Raw genomic sequence first — 22740 nt, 5'->3', positions numbered from 1 at the left:
TGCTTTATATATTCTTCAACTGTCTTCTTCCTGGACTTACACATTTTTTCTATTTCATGGTGCTCTAAAGGCCCTATTGCCTTCTGTCCAGAGAGAGTGTGTGTGTATCTCTATGCATGAGAGATAATCTGATAAACTCATCAATGTGCCTGTGGGGGAGGGCACTTAAATCTTAAAAAAAAAAAATACTCAATAAATCCTTTAAGCAAAATCACCTTGTTAAAATGTTTTAACACTCAATTCATGGGTCACACTGGATTGTAAAGAACCTTTAAGAGGTGAGACTTCTTAAGTTATCTGTGACAGGACGACATCAGTGACAAGTATCCATCCGTCTTACCTGCTGGGCTCATCCTGACTGTGGAGGCAACAGTTCACACTATTCACCAGAAAGCTAAACAGACGGCTGTACAAGGACTTGGCCAGGAGGTCCCGGTAAAATTCAGCCATCTCTATAGTATGTCGTCGTGTGATCATATCTCCTGGAACATTAGAAAGGAGAGGAAGCATAAGAACAAGAGTTTCTCTCATTTAAAAGCAAACTAAACTGTGTATGTCCTATTCGTCCCTCACACATCCCCATTCACCAGAAGATGGTAAAATATAAACTCTATATATGACTCTAATAAACATCTGTCAATTATTACATAAAATGTTTCCCTAACATGGGTGTCATATACATTGCAATATTTTTGTTTCAACTGTTGACCACAATACAGAGCTTTTGACCTTTTACAAACTGTAATTTCCTTTCTGTTAAGAAACCAACTCTTTGAAGGGCCCCTCTTAACAAGTTTCCTGCTAACAGCTCATTGGTTTGGATATTGAATCATCCCTAAGGCATTTGGAAACCTGGCCATCTGGAAAATTAGTCATATTTTAAATATTTTCAAAGAAATGATCCAACTAACGAAAATGTGGGTCTGGAATGTGGGAACAAGATTGGGCCTAAGGCAGAAATTTCCATGTCATGCTCAAAGAGATGGTAATTGAAACCTTGAATGCTAAAATTTTAGAAGAGACTAGACTAGAGAAGAAAGCAAAGAAAAAACCAGTAAGGATGACCTGGAACTGAGCCTATCATGTGCTAGAGAGTGGAGAGGGGACGAGAATGTGAGGTTCATACTCTGTAGCCGTGGCCAACCAGGCTGACCGCAGCAGGTCAGGCTGAGCTGGGAGGCAGATAAAAGGATGATGACCGTGTGAAATGAGGGGTAAGTTGCTAATCATAGAAATACAGATAAAGGAGCAGAACTTCTGAGACTAGCTGAAGCAAACAAACAAACAAAACAGCAGCGGGCAATCAGGAGTCGGGGAACTTGAAGTTCAAGGCCGGGGGATGGAGCAACATACTGTAGCAGTAGAAGTGGCGAACCATTTCTGATATCTTAGAATTGAGGTCTCTAGAGTCCAGATGATGAAGGGTCTAAATAAGTCACCAACATGGCCGGTGTAGAGGGAGATGAGGGCAAGTATAAGTGGAGGATATTAATGGAGAGTTCAATTTTTTTTTTTAAGTCATAAGAAAAAAAATAATGCATTTGGATGACTTCCAAAAACTTAGTGTGGTTGGATGCGAGCATACCAGTAAGAAAGTCACTAAAAACGAAGCATAAAAGTTAAGTACGGCCCAAATAATAAGGACCCTCTATGCCACCCTAAAGAAACAAGTGTAACTCTAAAGGTGTTGAAAAATCTTTCAAAGATGTTCACCGATCACACACGGGTGAAAACCATAGTTGCATTTCAGAAAAATTATAGCTGAAAGCCGTGTGAAAAGGAGGTAAAATGAGGCGAAGGGGAAGGTAAAAGATTAAGGAGAAGGTTCCTGCCGGGATCTAGGGAAGGAATGATAAATTAAGGACGTGGAAATAGGAATAAAGGGAAAGCAATAGCAGTGAGCTATTTATGGAGTGGAGCTGGAGTGTGTCGGATTTACTCAGTGCAGAAGAAGGAGGAAGAGGGATCAAGAATGACTTTTGGCCCCTGGCCGGTTTGGCTCAGCGGTTAGAACATTGGCCTGAGGTCCAGAGAGGCTCCGGTTCGGTTCCTGCTAAGGGCACGTACCTCGGTTGCAGTTTGTCCAGCCCTGGTTGGGTCATGCAGGAGGCAGCCACTTGATGTGTCCCTGTCACATCGATGTTTCTCTCTGTCTCTTCCTCTCTCTCCCTCCCACTCTATCTGAACAAAAAATGGGAAAAGGTCCTTGGGTGAGGATTAAAAAAAGAATGACTTTTGGACAACTGTATAAATAACAGGGAGATTCAGAGTTCGGAGATATAAATCTCATACCTAAACACCTACAAGTAGGTCCAATAAGAACAAAGGTAAGAATAATGGTGATTTAGAGACAATAGGCGAGGTGGAAGGTGAGTCCTGAAAACTACAATACAGAGGAGGGCTGGAAAGGCAGTGATGTGTAGCGGATGACGGAAGAGCATGGAGGAAAACACTTCCCTTGCCCACTGCGTGCAGATGCACACAGCATTGAGCCTTATCGTGGGACTCCAATAATGTCAGGTTCTCCTTCCAAATATGCCTTTTACTAATGATTACAAAGTTCTTTGACCTCCTTGAATCTTGGTTATGGAAACAGTAATGCCCACTTCTTAGCAATTTGTAAGAATTTTTTTAAATCCCCACATTTATAGTGCTTGGCACAATTCTTATTGTATGTGTGCCCAATAAATGGCAGCTATTTATTGCGACTGATGACAGAGAGGAAAAGGATGTTCTTCATTGAAGAGGGTGCCACATACACAAATGGACCTGATGTTTCAACTAAATAAATCATCTTGAGCTGCTGACTTTGTCTAAAGTCACTGATTAGCCCGGCCAATGTGGCTCAGTGGTTGAGCGTTGACCCATGCACCAAGAGGTCGCCGGTTCGATTCCCGGTCAGGACACATGCCCAGGTTGTGGGCCTGATCCCCAGTGGGAGGTATGCAGGAGGTGGCCAATCAATGTTCTCTCTCATCGATGTTTCTATCTCCCTCTCCCTCTCACTTCTTCTCTCTCTAAAATCAATAAAGGAAAAAAAAATTTAAATGACTGATTAGCTAGAAAAGGTGACCATTGAATCAAAATGGTCTCTCAAAAGTATAATTTACAATAAATATATAGTCAGATCAAGTGACCAAACAGCGTCATAATGCTTTTCTCACTTGGCAATCAATCCATAGACATAGTTTCACTAAATGGGAAAGGGTAAGTTTTTTAAACTTTTGTATGTCAAAGAAGCCCATGATTTTCCAGAGGTGAAAGCCAGAGTATAGAGAAACTTACCTTTAAAATATTGGATATCAGTTGTTAAAGCAGATACCAGTTCATCTGCCGAGACCTGTAACATCCCAGCCACTAAAATTAAAGCAACGTTGAAGATTAAAGTTAGTATTTTTTTTGACAGAAAAAAACATTGTGTTTTATGGTTATGATTCATAAGGTTTATACAGACCCATTAGAAATTGTATATATTAAAGAAAACTAAACTACCAACTTAATTGTCAAATTCAGATAAAGAAACAGCCTATATGGAATCAAAGTGTTAATGAGTTCTTGGGACTCCTGCATTAAATCACAACAGGTTTGTTGTTGTTTTTTTTCCTCTCTCCTTTACCTCACAAATAGACCTGAAGGTTTTCTCCCAATTCCTGATTAAAGTGCTTTGATATGAGGTGAAGATACGCTGTTCATCGACAATCTGCGGTTTTAAGGTATTTGGGGAGAAAAGAATAACTGGGAGTGACTAACAGACAACTTCAAAGGAGAAAGAGATTTTTGGCAAGATCTCTGCAGGGAAGTAATTATATTCAGTTTATAATGTTTAGCTAATAACATGCCCCCAAAATATACCAGGTGGCTGGGGTGGGGGTGGAGAATACTTAGAATATAAATAAACCCAAGTATGTGCCGAAGAATCAACCTGTTAACATGGTGGGCAGCAGGAGAACAGAGATGTACATCTTGTTATTAATTCCCACAACCATTTATAAAAAAGGACAAAGTTACATTTTTCCCCCTACCACCACTTTCACTGAATGCTGCTCTAGATTTTATTCCACCTGGCTTTTCTGTACTGTGTCTCCATCTACTGGTAAGTCTGCAGAACTGCATATCCATGAGGTTAACATTAGCTCTGTTCCACTGACCTTGTTCCAGGAGCTGGAGGTCAGAAACAAAGGCAGAGTCCCCCTCGTTCAGCACAGTGAACCGAATGTCTCCAATGTGTAAGATTGCTGCTAGGATCACAAACAGATTCTCCACCTCCTATGCATTTTACAAACCAAGAAAATGAACAGGATTGCTTAGAAGAAAACAGACCAAAAGTCAAACTTTAAAAACTTAAGAGTAGGTTTTAACAATGTTAACATGGTCAACCGTTCTTATTCTAGATAAGGAATACAATTATTGTATAACACATTTCAGTATTTTCACAATTTATACAAAAACTAAACGTCTAATGGCAACTAGTACTTCTCCATAAAAATACCTAAATGATGCTTGACTGTCTTAAAGTTAAAAATAAACTTCAAAAAAATGAAATACAAAAGATGTGAACCCTGTTAGTGGGATTGTGATTTTTCAGATCTCGAATGGTCAAATCTCTAGCTCAAAATTAAAATCTCATAGTTCAATGCACATTTCCTATAAATCGATGTTTCTGTTCCTAAAACAAAAGAGAGTAAGGACGTGATGTCCTAATATTCATTAAGAATTTCCACATAAGCATCAAAATGAAAACTAAATCATTGTGTAGTGATGGTCTGACTGGCTGGATGTCCCTGGTAAGGTCAGACCCGCACACCCTCCCGGAGCTGGCACACAGAACTGTAAACAGTTCACGGCCGCGGTGGCTGCTTCACCAGAGAAAGTGTGTAACACTGTCCATCTAAATTGGTATTATGATTACAGAACTTCTTACTTCTGCTGGAAAATTAAGGGAGGCATGATGGGAACAACTATGCTTCATTAAAATGCTTTTGTAAGGTATTTTAAGGAAAACTCAGGGAAAAAATGGATTTTGGCAAGAGCTGTCTTTGAGCAGAAGGTAGCAGGAAGTAAAAGAATGTTTGCTGAAAGAGAATATCTGAGAATCTGGAACTCTGCATAAAGAAAAAAATACTTTAAATTTGGTTCTGGACAGTCATTTTGTAGCAAGAATGAAAAGTCAGGAAAAAGCTGTAAACTCAAACAATAGTTTTCTGGAACAATTATATCTAGTGTGATGGTATCAACAGTACAATCGGTTAAGTTTCATAGAGGGCAAGTGTCATAACCTTTTACATTTTTATTTATTTTCCTAATCTGCAATTTGGAAACATAAAGCTCCTACCTGTGGATGTTTTCCTAAGAACTACTCTTACTCTCTTTCTTTCTTTCCTTTTTTTTTTTATTGTTGAAAGTATTACAGATGTCTCTGTTTTTTCCCCCATTGTCTCCCTCCCCCCTGCTCCCTCCAAACCCCCCACCCCCGCCTTCACCACACTGTTGCCTGTGTCCACGGGATGTGCATATGTGCATGTAAGTTCTTTGGTTTATCTCTTCCGGCCCCCACCCCCCTCCTCTGAAGTGTATCAGTCTGTTCCCTACTTCCATGTCTCTGGATCTATTTTGTTAGTCAGCTTATCTTGTTCATTAAATAAGTGAGATCATGTGGTACTTGTCTTTCTCTGACTGGCTTATTTTGCTTAGCATAGTATCTTCAGGTCCCTCCACGTCTCAAAGAATAAGAGTCCCACCCAGCCAGTGTGGCTCAGTGGATTGAGCGGCATCACATGGACTGAGAGGTCCTGATTTGATTTCCCATCAGGGCACATGCCCGGGTTGTGGGCTCGATCCCCAGTAGGGGGTGTGCAGGAGGCAGCTGATTGAGGTTTCTCTTTCTTCCTTCCTCTCCCTCTCTAAAAAATCAATAAAAACACATTTTTTTTTAAAAAAATGTGAGTTAAAGTTAAGACAGAGTGAGCAGCAGTCACCTGCCATCTTGCTGGCCGGCTAGAGTGGCGGTGATGGAGGGAAGAGGTGGAGGGAGGGACCCTTGTGAACAGATCTCACAGGACCACACTCACTTACTCTTGATTCAAGGCCCTCACCTGCCTCGAAATGCCTTCCTTCCAATTGTCCTGGACATGATGTGTCCTTACTAAGTGGGCTAAAATGTCACCATCCCAGTTACCCCAAAGTATCGAGATGAAGGGACTGTTTTTTCTTAAAATGCCCACATTTTTACCAAAAAGGTTGTTGGGTTCACTATCGCTATCTTAGGTGGCGGGTTCTCGAGCTCGCCTTGCCTTTGGGGATCACTCGTGGATTTTTAAAGCCCTGTTTCCAAGCAACTGATACTTTGGCACAATGGTTCCTTACCCACCTCTATATCCCAGTTTCTACAAGAAAAGAGACATTTCAGGAAGGAGAAAGGGGAAAAATAACAAAAAATACATCAGTAGCAAGTGCAAAGATAAGAAAGTGCAAGTGGTAGGTGTTAGTAAAATACAAGTACAGAGATTGGATAATCAGATTTTTGAAAAAAAATACCATATGATTGTCGTTCCTGCAGTTCCAATCTCTGAATAGGGTAAGGGTGAAATGAAGCAAAATGGCCAGAGCTAATTCATGTGGGGTGAGTCTCCTCTCCTTTCACCTCCCTTTTCGTCACCTTCGCACCTGTCCCACCCACACATTGCCCCATTAGTCCTATCTATGTAGGCAACAGAAAAACAAACACCCAAAGCAATTAAGTTAGTGGCTTAAGAAAAAAAAGAACACAGCTAAATGTAAGAATAAATCTGGGTCCCTGGACTACCGGCGTACCAAAGTTACCCATGCAACTTCATACTAATTGCTAATCGGCCATAATTCAAAAGAGCATCACACTGAATAAGGAGAAACAGAAAATGTGTAAGACAAAGAGATGTGTGGAATTCTAAGACGTCTCAAGGCTTAGATCACTTCATAGCTCTTACTCACTAGACCTGTGCTGTACAATTCCATAACCACTAACCACACAATACCATTTCAATTTCAATTAATTAAAACAAAACGAAATGTAAAAATCCATTTCCTCATTCTTGTGTCAAGTACCCAGTATCCACAGAGGACAGTAGTTACCATATGTACAGCACAGACCTAGAACATGTATATGATCCTAGAAATGGATAACGTTAAACTGTATTTTTCAACTTCATAATGCTAGCATATATTTGGTAATTCTTTAAGAATAAAAAACATGGACAACAGTGTGGTGATTGCCAAGGGAGTGAGGATGGGGGGACGAGGAGGAGGGTGTTGTGGGGATAAATGGTGATAGATAAAGACTTGACTTGGGGTGGTGAACACACAATACAGTATACAGATGACACGTTGTAGAATTGTACACCTGAAACCTATATACTTTGTTACCCAGTGTCACTCCAGTAAATTCAATAAAAAGGGAGGGAAAAAGCTTTATATTGTTCAGGACAATATTGCAATAAAGTGATTCTTACCAGTAAACAGTTCCTTCAGATCTGCCAATTTTCTCTTGAATTAGTCAATGTAAAGTTCTTTAATCTGTTTGGCTCACATGGTTCATTTGGGGAACAGTCTCCTTGGCCACCCTCTGGGAACTAGCAGCCCCTCCTCTTGTCACTCTCTCTGAGTCTGCGTAGTACCTATGACCCTGACTGCACTGTCTATGTCTAGCTCCCCCACCAGAATGTAAACTCTAGGGGCAGTGATGCGGGCTCCTTCTCTGCGGACTCACGAGAGTTTGCAACCACATCTGGAAGTGATAGGGACTCAGTTAAAGTTTTTGAAAGATTAACTTTAATAAATTAGTATAAGGTTGGTTTCTCAGTGAAATGGTTATCATATAACTCACCAAGTTACTGAAGCCAACTACATTCAGGGCTTGTTTCAAAACAGCAAATCTCTCCCTGTTCAGAGAATGCTCTGCTGTTGACACATCGTCTCGTAGGGTCTGGTTCAAATACCTGTTAGGATAAAGAGCACACAGCATTATGGCTTGGCTCACAGTCAAGCTGCCGTGGTTAAAAGTCACTTCGGCCATATTTGGTCTCCAGAATAATGAAGATCACCTGGACATTGTGCACCCATGTGTTTATAAGGCTTTGATACATAATAGCACATGATGTTTCAGGAAGGAAGCAGAAAAAGGTTCTTGTTGTACCAGAACATATTTACACTGTTTTACTTGGTTCTCACCTTAGCTGCACCCTTCCTACTGACAAGAGAAGGTCACGGTGCTTTATGTATTTCATACAGAAAGGTGGTGGGTCTTATCACACGCTTTGTAGTTAACACTTTTATTAAAGAGTTTTAACTTAAAGTTATTATTTCTTCTTGTCATTATCTTTTAGTTATGAGGCAGTGAATTAATTCACTGATCTATTCCTTTTATTCAACAAACATAGGAATCAGCTAACAAACACACAATACTAGCAGCTGAGGATATAAAGATAAACAGCTCATCCCTGGAACCCCAACAGCAACAACAAAAATAACGTTCCGAGGGCAGAGAGGAGAGAAGAGGTAGGTAACTACAATATAATACGGAAGTAGAACAACAGAGATGAACACAAGGGGTTTGCAAGTGGCCCAGGAAGGAGAGCAGACTCGGAAGTAGATGATGAGAAAAGGCTGTGGGAGAGAAAGAAGCTTTGGTTCCAAGAACTGACACTTCAATAAGAATCTGCCAAGCAAATGTTTAAGGGTATTCCTTGAAAATAAGCAACACATACAAAAGAACACAGGCTTGGACACGTGTGAGGTATATGGGGAACGTGGGCAAATCACCAAAACTGGACTCTATGGTGAAGAACAGAGATTGATGAGATTGGAGAAGTAGCCATTGTTTCACATGTCTTGCAGAAGAGTTTCAACTACGTATTAGAAGTAACGGGCAGTCCTAATGGTCTTGAATCAAAGAAATGGCACCATCAGATTGTTGTTTCATAAAGTACCTTCTGGTAGCCCAGTGAAAGATTACCTAGAAAAAGATGAAGCAACTAAGTATGCTAGGTGATCTGGTGAGAGACCAGCAGTGGTGAAGAAAGAGTAAGAGAGGTATTGAGGAGGTAGAACTGGCAGGGTGAGTGGACAGATTGGATATAGGGGGAAGAGAAAAGAGAGGCATCAATGATGCTTTTCAAGTTTCTATCTTGGGAAAAGCGTGGACAGTGGGCTCATTCAACCAGAGAGTGCTCTCAAGAAGAAGACTTTCTTGACAGAGAGAGTCTTATATTTTAGATTAGTCCTGTTGACTTTGAAGTTCTTATTAAAGTTCAAGTGGACTTCAAGGAAACAATTGGCTATAGGGACCTGAAACTCAGAAAAAGATTAGAAAATAAGACCTGAAAATCATCAACATGCAAAAACACCATGTGAGTGAATGAACTCACCCAAAAGGAGATGCTAAAATTTTAGGGGTGAAGAAAGGATTGAATGTTCAGGAAGGGGGTAGAAAAATTAAATGAAATCAGTCCTCAAAACAAAGGGAGAACATATTTTTAAGATTGATTGATATTGACAGAAAAGAAACCATAGAAAAAGGAAACAGATGGTGGTGTAGGGAGAACAGACTGCAGGCTGTGCTGTGGCAGTAGGGTCTGCGAGGACTTCTCTTCCTCAAACTTGGCTGTGAAGGATGGAAATAAAAGAGTCTCGTCTCTGGGGTGTGGAGTGGGGGAGACTTAAGAATATTTATATGCTGAGATAGAAACACATAAAGACTGGATAAAAAAAAAAAAAACTAAGAGAAAGGGAGTTGTTGAGGGGGAGAAGAGAAAGAAGTTGCTGAGAAAGAAAGAGGGGGCTGAATCAGGAGTGCAGTGCAAGGTCAGTTTCCCAGGCGAAGGTGATGCAATATGGGTGCAAAGCTGGGAGCACCTCAAGGGAGGAGAGGGACCACTGCTTCATGGCTTCAGGTTTTCTAGGAAAGAAAGGTACTGAGTTTGGATGACTAGGTGAAGTTCACTGTAGGAACGTCTTAAGAATCTAAGGTATTCCTTGTGGACAATGAACATGGCAGTCGCTCAGGGAGGCGTGGGAAGTTTCGCTCATGCTCTAGGGGGCCCAGGTGAAGCTGAAGACCAGCTCAGTGGTGGCTTCACTTTCTTCTGGGGTCCTCCACTGCTGATAGGATGGATGAACCGGCCTTCGGGGCAGTGGGACAGAAGGAAAAGGTCAACAGTATTAGCAAGAGAGTGGGTTAGGATGGTCAGAGCGCTATTTTGTCTAAAATTTACAAAATTTTAGTGACGAAAAGGTTGTCACGATAAGAAATTATAACCACTCTCATTCTTTTTATTCTGACAACAGTTTTTACTTCGGTTGAATTCTAGGTAGAAGCAGCTATGGGAAATTAATCTTGGTAGTTGTAGACAGGGCTGCTAATGATGTAACCGTCTAGGAGAAATTCAATCACAATAGAGAATTTTAGAGGGCAGTGTGCCCAATGGCAGGAATGATGCTTTGAAATTGCTTGTTTTCCTCAGTAGCCAGAACATTTGTTGGCATGAAAATGAACGAAAATATAGAACTCAATGTCTTTGACAAAAATCTTACATTTCTCCCACTATTCAGTCATGTCTGGGATGATTTCAATAGAGATATAGTTTTTAGTTATCAGCAAAACTATCTTAAAATGAGGAAGTTAGGATGAAAAATTAAAATATTTTAATTAAATATTAATTAAAATTAAAAATTAAAATATTTTATATTTTAGAGATTAAAAGTACTTATTTCCCTTTGACATCACTTAATAAGGAAACTGCAAATGAGGACAGAAAAATACTTGAAAAATATGGCTATTAAAATATTACAACTAAGAATCTGAAACCTCAGAATTGAGTCCTTTTTGCAACTTTCTGATGACATTTTAAACCTGTACTTTATTATTTGTAAAATGGAGAGAAAGAGATTAAAAATAAAATTTAAAACTTCTCCATTTGTAGTTCATGATGATTTTATGAGAATAAATAAAATGTTGTGCATGAAATATTTTCTTCACTCAGCATGCAATGTACACGCAGAATGTGAATATTTCTTGGAAACAAACATCTTACATACATGGAGAGCTTGTAGTCAAAGTCTGTCATTAATGTAGCTCTTAATAACACAAATAACTAAGCCAAATGAAATCAGGGACATTTTGAGACATTTTAACAGAGGAAAATATTTTAATCCATAAAACATGCTTTTCTGTTCTTCTCATACAGATAAGAGTAATAAATAGATACAAGGAAAAGATCATAGTTCTTACTTCTTGACTATTTTTTCCCAATATGAATCACTTGGAAGTTGACAATAACATGTGCAACATTACCATGGCATTTCCAGGTGTTTTTAACACTTGGAAATACGCAAGAATGATTGTGGTTGTGGGTTGTGGACGTCCCTGTAGACTTGCTATAACTCCACTGATCTTTTCCCACTAATCTCAACACAGCAGTTGAAAACCACTCTAAATACATCAGTGCGAGTGTTTTTGTCTAAGAGTTTCCAATTTTGTCACCTATTAATTAATGCTCTCACGATTCCCAGTATTCACTTCTTAGCATTTAGTATTTAATATCTTTAAAATTAAATTTTTGATGACTCAAAATCATACACTTATAGCTCAATCCGTTTGTTTAATCACCTCATATTAACTCATAACTTGGAACAGTAACGTTTGGCAACATAGAGCTATCTCGATGTCCAGAGTCAGAAACTGCAGAGACTATATCATTTGTTGAATCAAGAGTCATTGTAGCTTTGTCTCCAAGACTCACAGATCAAGGGGATGCTCTACATGTTGTTTCTACTTTGGAGTGTAAGACTGTAACATGTGAACTCTATGATTTTAAAAGTTAAAGATGGATTAAAACTGTTTGATTAATTCTACTCAAAAGGAAAGGGGGCGGGAACTATTATCATGTGTCAAATCACTGATGGGATGTTTTAAAAGCACTTTTTTTGTTAATCTCCACCTTGATCATGAAAAGAAGAGCTAGCCTTGTGCCCATGTGAGGCATAAGAAAATTAAAATGTGTTTGACGTAACCAGTCCAGTAATTGGCCAATCCACACACACTCTGTCCTAACTCCTTAGAGCGTCTCCAGCTCAATTATGTTTCCTGCTGGGGAGACGGAAGGGATAGAAAGATGGAACAGCCTCACTAGGCATCTTCCTAGGGTTACACTATTGATTGAACATGTAGGAGGAGAACGTTAAGCAGTGAAATTATTATTAAACATGGACATATTTTTACTAGAATGCAAATGTCATGAAGTTGGAAGATTCCATAGGCTATTTCACTGTTCATTTACTCTGTTCTGATCAACTGTCTACTCACATTACCAGCGTGAACTGGAGCAGCTCACAGCTGAGAGGAAGTCTGAGAAATGCTGCCGAGCGCATGCTTCCTGTGGTCTGTCCCTGGGGAGTCTCCCGTGGGATGCCCGGCCCTGCTGAAGCACCCAGAGGGATGCCCGGCCCTGCTGAAGCACCCAGAGGGATGCCCGGCCCTGCTGAAGCACCCAGTGGGATGCCTGGCCCTGCTGAAGCATCTTTGACACAAGAATGGAATTCAGCGATGGCTGGTTCAGTCCTGGCTCCAATGACTTGATTTCCTCATTTATTAGTTCTAGAAAGTGTTTTTGTAGTTTCCTTGGGGTGTCAAACTTCCTTTGTTTACAAAACTTGATGGTGTTTTTGTTTGTTTGTTTTTTTATCAAGTTTATAAGTCTCATTTTTATAGATCAGCATGAAAAAAGCACCTGTGCACCAAATAGACAAATATCTTTGTTTTCATTTATAGGAAATAAAGTAGCAAACCAAATAAATATGTGTCAAAAAATGGGCAGTCCGAATTCTACTTGGGCTTTGGGTAAGAAAAGGTTTTCACTGCAAGTTACATTTATTTAAAATAAGTCAGTAACAACAACTGCTGGCTATGAGCTCTTTCTAAGGAAGTATGCCCTCGTTCCAATTTGTTGATTGTCATGGCAAATAGTGTTCCAGGGCTACATTTTCCGAGGTAGGTCCAATTTATAGTCAAAATTGTGTGTGTAGTGTGTGAGTAGTGTTGTGTGTATGAATGTATGTGTGTGTAGTGTTTGAGTGTGAGTGTGTTGAGTGTATGTCTGTGAGTATGAATGTGTGAGTGTGTGTACATGTGTATGTCAGTTGGGAGTGTGTTGTGTACTTGTGTGTGTGAGTGGTGTATGTCTGTGTGTATGAATGTGTGTGGGAGTGTGTACCTGTGTGTGTGTGCTGATACTTATGCTTTGTGGTAAAAAAAAAAAAAAAAAAAAAAAAACAGATCCTGGACTAAGTTTTTTAGGCCACCTGAGAACATATGGATAAAGTTAAGTCATGCACTAAATCACAGGAGGATTTTCCTTCATTAACAAGAGTCCACAATGGAAAACTCAGAATGTGCTACATGGAAGGACAATTAAATTGCTACCCCCTAGCCTATGGCACCGCTCTGACATAAAGACTTGGAATTCATGGTAACATGATCTGAATATCAAATACAACTACCATTTGCACAACTCCACTTTAGAACTTCAAGGCCCTGGGGCCCCTCTGGTGCCCAGGCCTCCTGTCGCACAGTGATACTGTCCACATCAACTCAGCAAGCTCACAACTAGCAGATAAATGAATCCTGGTGATCTAGTGCACAGCACAGGAATTTTAGTCAACAATGCTGCACTATGAACTTCAAAGTTGCTAGGTGACTAGATCATTATTATTCTCACCATAAAAAGAAACGATAATCATTGCAATATATAAATGTATCAGACTAACATGTTGCACAACTTAAACTTGGACAATATTACATGTCAACTACAAATAAATAAAGGAACAAACAGAGAAACAAAAACAAAAACAAAAAAAACCAGCTACCCTACCCACGTTTGCCAGGCACCACCATTCAGTAGGCAAGAAAGGACTGCTGTGTACCCGAGCGTGTGCTCAAGGCACACTGGGAATGAAGACTCACATGTAAAGAAAAGATAATCCTATGCCCTGAAAAGCATGTGTGTGGCCCATTTACCAAGTCAGGCTCATGGACTATAAACAGGATGTTTTGCTCAGGGTTTTATCTGCAGCATAAATACAAAAGAACAAGGTCTTCTCTATTGTGGGCAAAGCTGCCTTCCACTTGGGGACGTTTAATATGTAAACAGAAACCAGGTAAGGCAAAAATCAAACAGTTGGCATCAATAAAGAGCACACTGTTTACAGTTTGCTAATGAAAATGGCAAACTGCTGCTCCTCGCCCACCCAGGGCCCCTCACTCCTAAAAAGGAAATTCTGTTCTTTATTATTTTTAAAGTATCTGGAAAGTATTAACAAAGTTTAAATCCCCCCAACAGAATATGAGTAAGATTGTTATTAACATAGTTTTAGATACATAAATCTCCACCAATGAAAATGTTAATACGTTAGCCGCAAACTGTTTTGTTTGGAAAGAGGAAACCCTGCCAGTGGTCTTCAGGAAAAGAACAGAATCATTTAATAAATTCAGGAAAAGAACAGAATCATTTAATAAATTACACATTCAGAGCCACTTTGGGTCTTGTGACATTCCCAGAATAGTTTGTCCATATTTTTCTAATCAGTCAGAATATTTCTTCAAAACATCTGGTGGGACAAATTAAACTCTTACCATCTTTCAAACAGTGACTGCTTATGGCTCACTAACTTCTTTCTTGAAAATGTCTAATTCAGAGAGCTAGGGATGGAGACAAGAACGGAGTCGCTGTGTCTGCTTCCAGTCCTCAAGCCCGCGTGGGGAAGAAGCACCTTTTCCGTCTCACAGAGCCATTGAAATGGGTGCGTCAGTGTAAAGGGGGGTTTTTGCTCAGAATGTGTGGCTTGGTCTGGCTTCCGCAAACCTGTTTCTAACAAGCCAAGGGCTAGGGGCTGCATCTGTGAGGGGGTGGTGGGGGAGGAGCTTTTCTCATTCACCCCAAGTCATTCCCAGGCTTGCTCCTGCCCTGTACGTGGGGGTGGGGGCCAGCACTATGTATATATTAATATGCTGCAGCCAAGCTTGAACAGGTGCTGAAAGCCTCCTCGGGGGAAATGGCTATGGAAAAGCATTGTGTAAGGTCTGGTGCAAGGTCAAGTCTGTAACACTATCATGGAGGGTAAACATAACCCTGTGCCTTAAATACTGACGGAGGCAGGCGTGTGTGTGGAAACTGATGTCATATGGAGACATTACAGACTATGCCACTGAGACACACGATCATCTACTGAGTTGCTACTGAGGAAGGCATGGTTTCCTGGGTTCTGACGCCCGTGAACTCGCATCGAGTGGTTACGCACTACTATCTCTGTGACAGGCACTGTGCTGACTGCAACCCATGACTCTGTCAAGCAACTTCTTTCAATTTGATACGCCAAAAGAGAATTTTAATATACTCTCAAATGGTTTATTTCCATGATCTACCCTATTTTTCTCTCCTTTCAGTTTTACTATTAGGATGTTCATAATGTCTAAACTTATTTCTCCTCTAATACCACGTGGAAATGTGCCTCAGGGCGTTGATTCTTCCTTCACAGGAAATTTAAGATGTGCCTTCCTCTCCATACCCCCACCTCCAGCACCTGGAAATAAGCTCAACTCACCTGACACCCTGGGGCTGCATCACCCTCCTTTCCAGTCTTTCAAATCCCCCCAGTTCCGAAGGAGCCTCTGTCTCCAGGTATCCGGTCCTGCTCCCCTCCGATCCATTTTCCACACGGGGGTCTATGTATTCTTTTCAGAATGTAAATGTAGTGAACTCATTTCCCAAATCAAAAACTAGCTCCTAAAATCCAAACTCCCCAGCATGGTTTGCCAGGGCCCGCATCATCTCTTCAAGGGGCTCAACACACTTCCCCAGCTTCTCGTCTTGACAAAGCTACTCCTCCATGCCCTCTGGGCTCTCGCCACACAGAACTTCTTCCATCCCTCAAACAGAACCCATTCCCACGCGCCTCTGTGTCATCACTCCTATTCCCTCTAGCGACATCATCTGCATCCAAGCCCCACTGAACACCCTGGGTAAGTCACGCTGTCTCTCACGGTCACTTTCCCTGGGAAGTCTTAGGCTGAACGCCCTTCCTATAAGCTCTCCCAATCTCTGCACTCCCTCCACTATAGCACTTTATCAGACTCTATTAAAATTGCCTCCAAAAAGGCAGGACCAGCTGTTAAATTCCACCCATATGGACCATGGACCGAAGATGAGTGTCAGATTAATTTTCCTAAATTGTAATGTCATCATGTCAACTCTCCCCTCTATTCAGAAACATTCCACCTAAATAATAAACTCTCCTACATGTTTTCCAAGATTCCCCATACACAGCTCCTCCCCCTCAAACTACTCTGATTTAGAGGTGGTTTCCCCGTTCCATCCTCCTCACCGCTGTAGCTGGCCTCCACGTGACTTCATGTTGACCCGCACTCTGCTCTGTGCCCTACCTCCCCAGGAATCTCCTCCTGCTCATCCGGACCCATGCACCGAGGCCACACCAAGCGCACATCCCAAACAAAACCTCCTCTGTTTCAGCCAAGTTCTCCAAGATGGTTAATTTTATGTGCCAACTTGGCTGAGCCACAGGGTGCCCAGATACTTGTCAAACATTATTCCGAATAGGTCTGTGAGGGCGCTGTGGGTGACATGAATATTTGAATAGGTGGAAGAAGTAGAGCAGGTTGTCCTCCGTAATTCGGTGGGCCTCATCCAGGCCACTGAAGCGCTGAGTAGAACAGAAAGGCTGACCTTCCCACCGGTACGAGGGAATTCCTCCTGTTTGACGGCTTTGAGCCAGGACATTCTCTTTTCCTGCCTTCAGACTCCAACTGAAACACCAGCTCCTCTTGGATCGCCACCTGCTGGCTCTCGGACTGTAACTTACACCACTGACTTTACTAAGCGTCCAGCTTGTAGACTGCACCTCTTGGGACTTCTCAGTCTCCACAATTGTGTAATAAATAATAACATAATAAATCTCATCTATAATAAGTATCTATGTACATATATATATACACACGTATACATGTGCATATATAAAAATATATAATTTTCTATTGGTTCTTTTTCTCTAGGGAATCCTAAGTAATACACTTTCCTTCCTCCACTTCACCTATTTACACATTCAAATAGTTAATAGTTCTTAGTTAACATATAAAAATTGTCACTAATTTGATTCTTTGTGGATAGAAATCATGTCTTAAAGTTCCTGGTTGATTCTTGTAAAACCTAAGTCAGAACTGGATGCATGGTCAGTTTCATACACATCTGAAAGTTCCATATCTTTCTCGAAGTTTCCATATACACCTGGTCAGCTCTCTTTGGACCTGGTGGGTTCCCACTACACGTGGGAGGAGCCACATGCAGGCAGCTGGTAAGTCTTGAATGCAAGGTCCACTCTTTCCTTTGGCTGAAGGTCGGCTGAAGTCAGAGAAAAATCATTGCCATAAAAGTCAATCATTCTATTTCCAAAATAAAATCAAGTGAAACTAAACCCCACAAACAACGCAATGAGAATTTCTCTGGAAAATCATCTAGTAGAGATATTTTAGAAAAAGAAACAGGCAGAGGTGACAAGTCTGCCTTCAATCCTTTGAGGAGTAACAGGAGGGAAGAATGACAAAAGAAAGGGATGGGAGTGAGGAAATAATACAACGGTTTTAAACAGAAATACAATTATTGGCCTTTCCTAGTATAAGGACAGCACACTGAACCTGCACCAAAATAAACCGCATGTCCATATACGTGCAGGAAGACCCTGGCATCCTTATAGCACCCCAAAATTATGCCAAAATGTTTCTGACATATTAATAAGAAACAGCACTTTCATGTTAAAAAATTGGGATTTTGCCCTGGCCGGTTTGGCTCAGCGGTTAGAGCGTCGGCCTGCGGTCCGGAGAGACCCGGGTTCGGTTCCCGCTAAGGGCATGTACTTCGGTTGCACTTTGTCCCCGGCCCTGGTTGGTCGTGCGGGTGGCAGCCACTCGATGTGTCCCTTCACGTCGATGTTTCTCTCTCTCTCTCCCTTCCTCTCTCTCCCTCCTACTCTATCTGTACAAAAAATGGAAAAATATCCTCGGGTGAGGATAAAAAAAAAAAAAAAAATTGGGATTTTTTATAAAGAACGTACAATGAGTAAAATAAAATATTATATACACACACACACACATATATATATATATATATATATATATATATATATTTTATCCTCACCCGAGGGCATTTTTCCATTTTTTGTTCAGATAGGGTAGGAGGGAGAGAGAGGGAGAAAAAGAGAGAAACATCAACGTGAAAGGGACACATCGAGTGGTTGCCACCCGCACAACCTAACCAGGGCTGGGGACAAACTGCAACCGAGGTACATGCCCTTAGTAGGAACCGAACCCGGGTCTCTCCAGACCGCAGGCCAACGCTCTAACTGCTGAGCCAAACTGGCCAGGGTGAAAAATTCAATAAAATTCAAGAAAATCTCCTGACCCATAATACCTTAGTACAATATAGACTGTACCTAGTAAAGTAGTCTGGCCCACAACCAAGTATGCAACTAGATGATGTCAAAATGAGATACCAGAACTGGTTATTTCATGATATATTTATAAATTAAATTCCCTACAGTTTTCTTTTAGTTAAACATTAACTCTTACTTAAAAACTGAATAAAAATGATTATGTTCGCACACATAAAAATAGTCCTTTATTCATAATTAACCCTAATAAGATCAAGGAAAATAGGAATGGAAAATGTGGATTTTACTCCAAGATCTACTCTTCTATGGTGACATTTTTTACTCCTGTTTTTGAACATTTTCTAGAAAAGTATGTCTGGTGGGCCTGATGCTGTGATTTTAAGTATAATACGTATTTTCAATGAAATTATATATATTATAAAAATGTAATTCACTTACAAGATTATAACAGAATTTTTAAAAATAGAGCTAAGATAATGTAAAAAAATAAAAAATAAAAAGATTGGAAATAGGTCCTTAGCACTCAGAGTAAGCTCTGTATTTATTCTCAGGATAATTCTAAACTTCTTTTAACTACTCCAATATTTCTACCTGCATGCTCAAATTAGAATGATTATTAACAACAACAAAACACTGTTCATAAAATGATAAGTGGAGTTTAAATAATAGGTTAATACTCCAAATACGTGGTTCCTGGCCATGTTGTATAGGTCAACGTACTTCTACATTAAAGAGCATTTGTAGAAAAGACTCAAGCAAGTTTTCTAAATATCATTATATCTTTATATTTCAAAATTAATTGAAAGTCAAAACTTCTGAAAACATTACTATTAAAGGTCAGACTGATGTGCTTTAGCTCCAGATGTGATACTCTCATTTTGAGATGTTAAATATGAGATATCCAAGTAAGATACACAGAACACACACACACACACACACACAATCAGTTGCATAGAAAACTATTGAATCGATAAAAAATGTTTAAGATTAGTTTTTCCAAAGACGTATTCTGGAATCATCAAGACCAGTAGGCATGCTTATTCTGATTTTAATATGTTTATCAATCCAAAAGAATAATTAACATTCTGTTTTTACTTTTTTGCCCTACACTAAAGGAATGAAATAGTATTCTGACCTAGCAGAAAATGGTTCAACCTTTTACTATTACTACTACTATTAGGCCAATATTATAGTTTACATAAGTAACTTTATAGTTTTCTATACCAATTCCACTCATTACAGATGTTAATAAAAATATAAAAGGATGGTGAAGTTCAGATGCATCTGCATTGTCAAATTGATCTGCAATTTTCAAATGTACAAAACTGAATATTTCCTTAGAAATAAATGTAAATACAATTTTAGTACTGTGGATTTTTTAGACATTGCGGAAATCCCTTTAGTAGCTTTTTAAAAGCCCAATCTGCTGCTTCTAATAACTTCAGTATTTAAGATATCAAATACTCCAAAGAGTTAACTCTGAATCTCAACTTTAATGACAATGAAAACTTCTAAAACAAGGATGAATAGAATCAGTAGGTATTTCCCTTTGATTTCTCAGGGAATCTAAAACTTAAAGTTGGGAAGAAAGAATTAAATTACATAATCAAACTCAGGAGGTTAAAAAACCACAGTCATCATTATCGAAGAAAAGAGTATGCTCATGCCCTATTTCCTTTTTCTTTTCGGGGAAGAAGATACATTTTTTAAAGGAGTTTTATTTAAGGATAAGGTGGGCAGGCCTCTTTCTTTTCTCCTTCTTCTTTTTCCACCCCCCTCTAGCAGAACGATGTGTCTCACGCAAGCACTACAGAAAGCAGGAACTCTCTATGTGGTAACAGGGAGGAGGAAGAAAGCCAGAGGAGGTCAGTAGAAGGAAAAGTCCTCGGATTAAATTGCATCATGTGTTCTGCTTTGTTTGCACTACTCTGGCTCAGAACCTTAATCAGCTGATTTGCTGACGCCAACTATTCTAAATGTCCTCGCTTCCCACTTATCTCCATTTTTAGACAGGAAATGTCTTCCTCCTGAAATTGAACATCTCCACTACATGGAATCAATCACACATTTTAGCCAAAGAACAAAAACAGAATCTATTTTAAAACGTCAGAGGATGGAAGCCCCTTAAAATGTTGATGATGTTACATTTAAACAACTGTACTACATCTCTATAATGACCGAGATCCGGAAATCGCTGGAGGGTTTAATGACATGTTGCTCAGTTATTCTGTGATTCAGAAACCACTATATATTAGGATGTGATCCCAGGAAATAACATTCTCATAATTAAAGCAGAAATTTAAAGACAACATTTTATCGATCATGATTTGATTTACCCATTGTAGGCTGCTAAAAATACAGTGTTTATGCTCATAAAAAATATTTTCATACTTTTTCTCTTTTCAGCAAGAACATTCTTTTTTTCTTTTTTTTTTTAATCCTCACCCGAGGATATTTTTCCATTTTTTGTACAGATAGAGTGGGAGGGAAAGAGAGGAAGGGAGAGAGAGACAGAAACATCGATGTGAAGGGACACATCGAGTGGCTGCCACCCGCACGACCAACCAGGGCCGGGGACAAACTGCAACCGAAGTACGTGCCCTTAGCGGGAACCGAACCCGGGTCTCTCCGGACCGCAGGCCGACGCTGTAACCGCTGAGCCAAACCGGCCAGGGCTCTTTTTTTCTTTTATTGGATGGACATTCTTATCACAGCAAATCACAGTTTCATTCATTAACCAGTTTATTCATTCTGTGTCTACATGTTTAATTTAATACCAATCACGGGGTCATGGGCCTGAATAAAGCAGTGTTCCTACCCTCTCATGACTCACTTACTACGAGCTAAGGTTTTAAGTAAAAGTTTAGAGCAATGGAATTGCTCAAACAGAGGCAACCACGCTGCCGGAGACCCGCACAGCTCTGATGTGCCAAACAAGCTTTGTAAGGACTGGCTGAACAAACCATGCTGGTGAGAGACAGTGCTCCATGTTTTTGTTATTATAAATTGCTAATTTAAGATAATAAGGTTTCAGTCCAGTGAACAAAAATACTGAATTTCTCCATGTGCCAAGAATTGTGATTATTGAGGATTTAAAGACAAATGAGACACAGCATTTGTCCGGAGACAGCAATGTATGCATATATACATTATATTACATATTGTGTAGAATTGTACTACATAATATCAGTGATTACTTAGTTTTTAAATCCAAGAAGGTAAACCAACATTTTAAAAGGTAAATATGTTGTGCGTGCTTCAATCAAAAATTGGCTTAATCTGAAATTCTAGGCATGCATTTCCATTAGAAACATAGTATAATGTTAACAGTTATATAAATGCACTTACTCTCATTAGCATATTTTCTAAGAGGCTTTATAATCTCGGGGATTCTTCAAACATTATCAAAATCCCTTGTCTAAAAGACGTGAACTTAGAAGTAATGCAGATACTTAGAGGAAATATGCTTATAAGAATAATTATATTATGCATGACAAAGAAAAAATAGACAAATAAGAGAGTTACAATTTGAGACAATAAATGAAGGATTTAAAAAACCAACCTCTAATCAAAGAAGAGGTCAGAAGGAGCACTACCCATGCAATGTAGACACGTTGGCCTCTCCGGTATTCTTTGGAAGTGTGAGATTGAGTATACCACACACCCAAAATAGTATATTTTGGCCAATTAATCCACAAAATAGATTATTGTATGTATGCATAATTAAACTGACTTCTGTATATTTAAGAAAATTCAAAGTTAATTAATCAAAATTAATTTGCTTTGAGACAAGGAGGAAAATGTGTTGCTAGTACTCAAAGCAGTAAAACATGACATGCTAATTTTGAATTAATTTAATCTTTCACTGCAACAGTGAGCTTGTCATGTCAATACCAATAAGAAAAAGCATTTCTTTCAATTAAGTCAGCGTTTGGGGAACATTCTTTACGAAAGGGCAAATGGACATACGTGTCCATTTTCTGGTTCCTCCGTGCAATTTTGTAGCCCCCTCTTTTCATGGTGGTTCTCTCAGGATCCTTCCCTCCAGTCTGCTTTCTGAAAAGGGAGGGGGCAGGAAACAACTACTCAAGTGGGGGGTAGCGTTTCCCTTTCAGTTCATCCCCACATCCTTCCTTCTGCACTGACTCCCAGTGAGCTCTCCTTTCTGGCTGCTTCTGACTTAGAATTGGTTCATGCCTTCAGATTTCCCCATTCATCAGGCACCAGCACCAGGCCTTGTCCAGGGCCTGTTCTCCC

General features: G+C 39.9%; 1 protein-coding gene across 1 annotated transcript in view; it reads right to left on the bottom strand.

Moving 5' to 3' along the window:
• Nucleotides 1–22740, bottom strand: part of MYO16 (myosin XVI) — a 422200-nt gene that overhangs the window by 214943 nt on the left and 184517 nt on the right. The window contains exons 16-19 of the mRNA XM_036250228.1: nucleotides 7859–7970; nucleotides 4149–4266; nucleotides 3286–3357; nucleotides 341–482 (exon numbers count right to left, since the gene is read on the bottom strand). Coding sequence (XP_036106121.1) covers nucleotides 341–482; nucleotides 3286–3357; nucleotides 4149–4266; nucleotides 7859–7970 — 444 coding nt within the window. The remainder of the gene's footprint in view (nucleotides 1–340; nucleotides 483–3285; nucleotides 3358–4148; nucleotides 4267–7858; nucleotides 7971–22740) is intronic.

This window comes from Molossus molossus, unplaced genomic scaffold (assembly GCF_014108415.1).
Source record: "Molossus molossus isolate mMolMol1 unplaced genomic scaffold, mMolMol1.p scaffold_m16_p_9, whole genome shotgun sequence".
Lineage (NCBI taxonomy): Eukaryota > Metazoa > Chordata > Mammalia > Chiroptera > Molossidae > Molossus > Molossus molossus.
The sequence above is the reverse complement of the archived record's forward strand: the minus strand, read 5'-3'. Positions and strand labels throughout refer to the sequence as shown.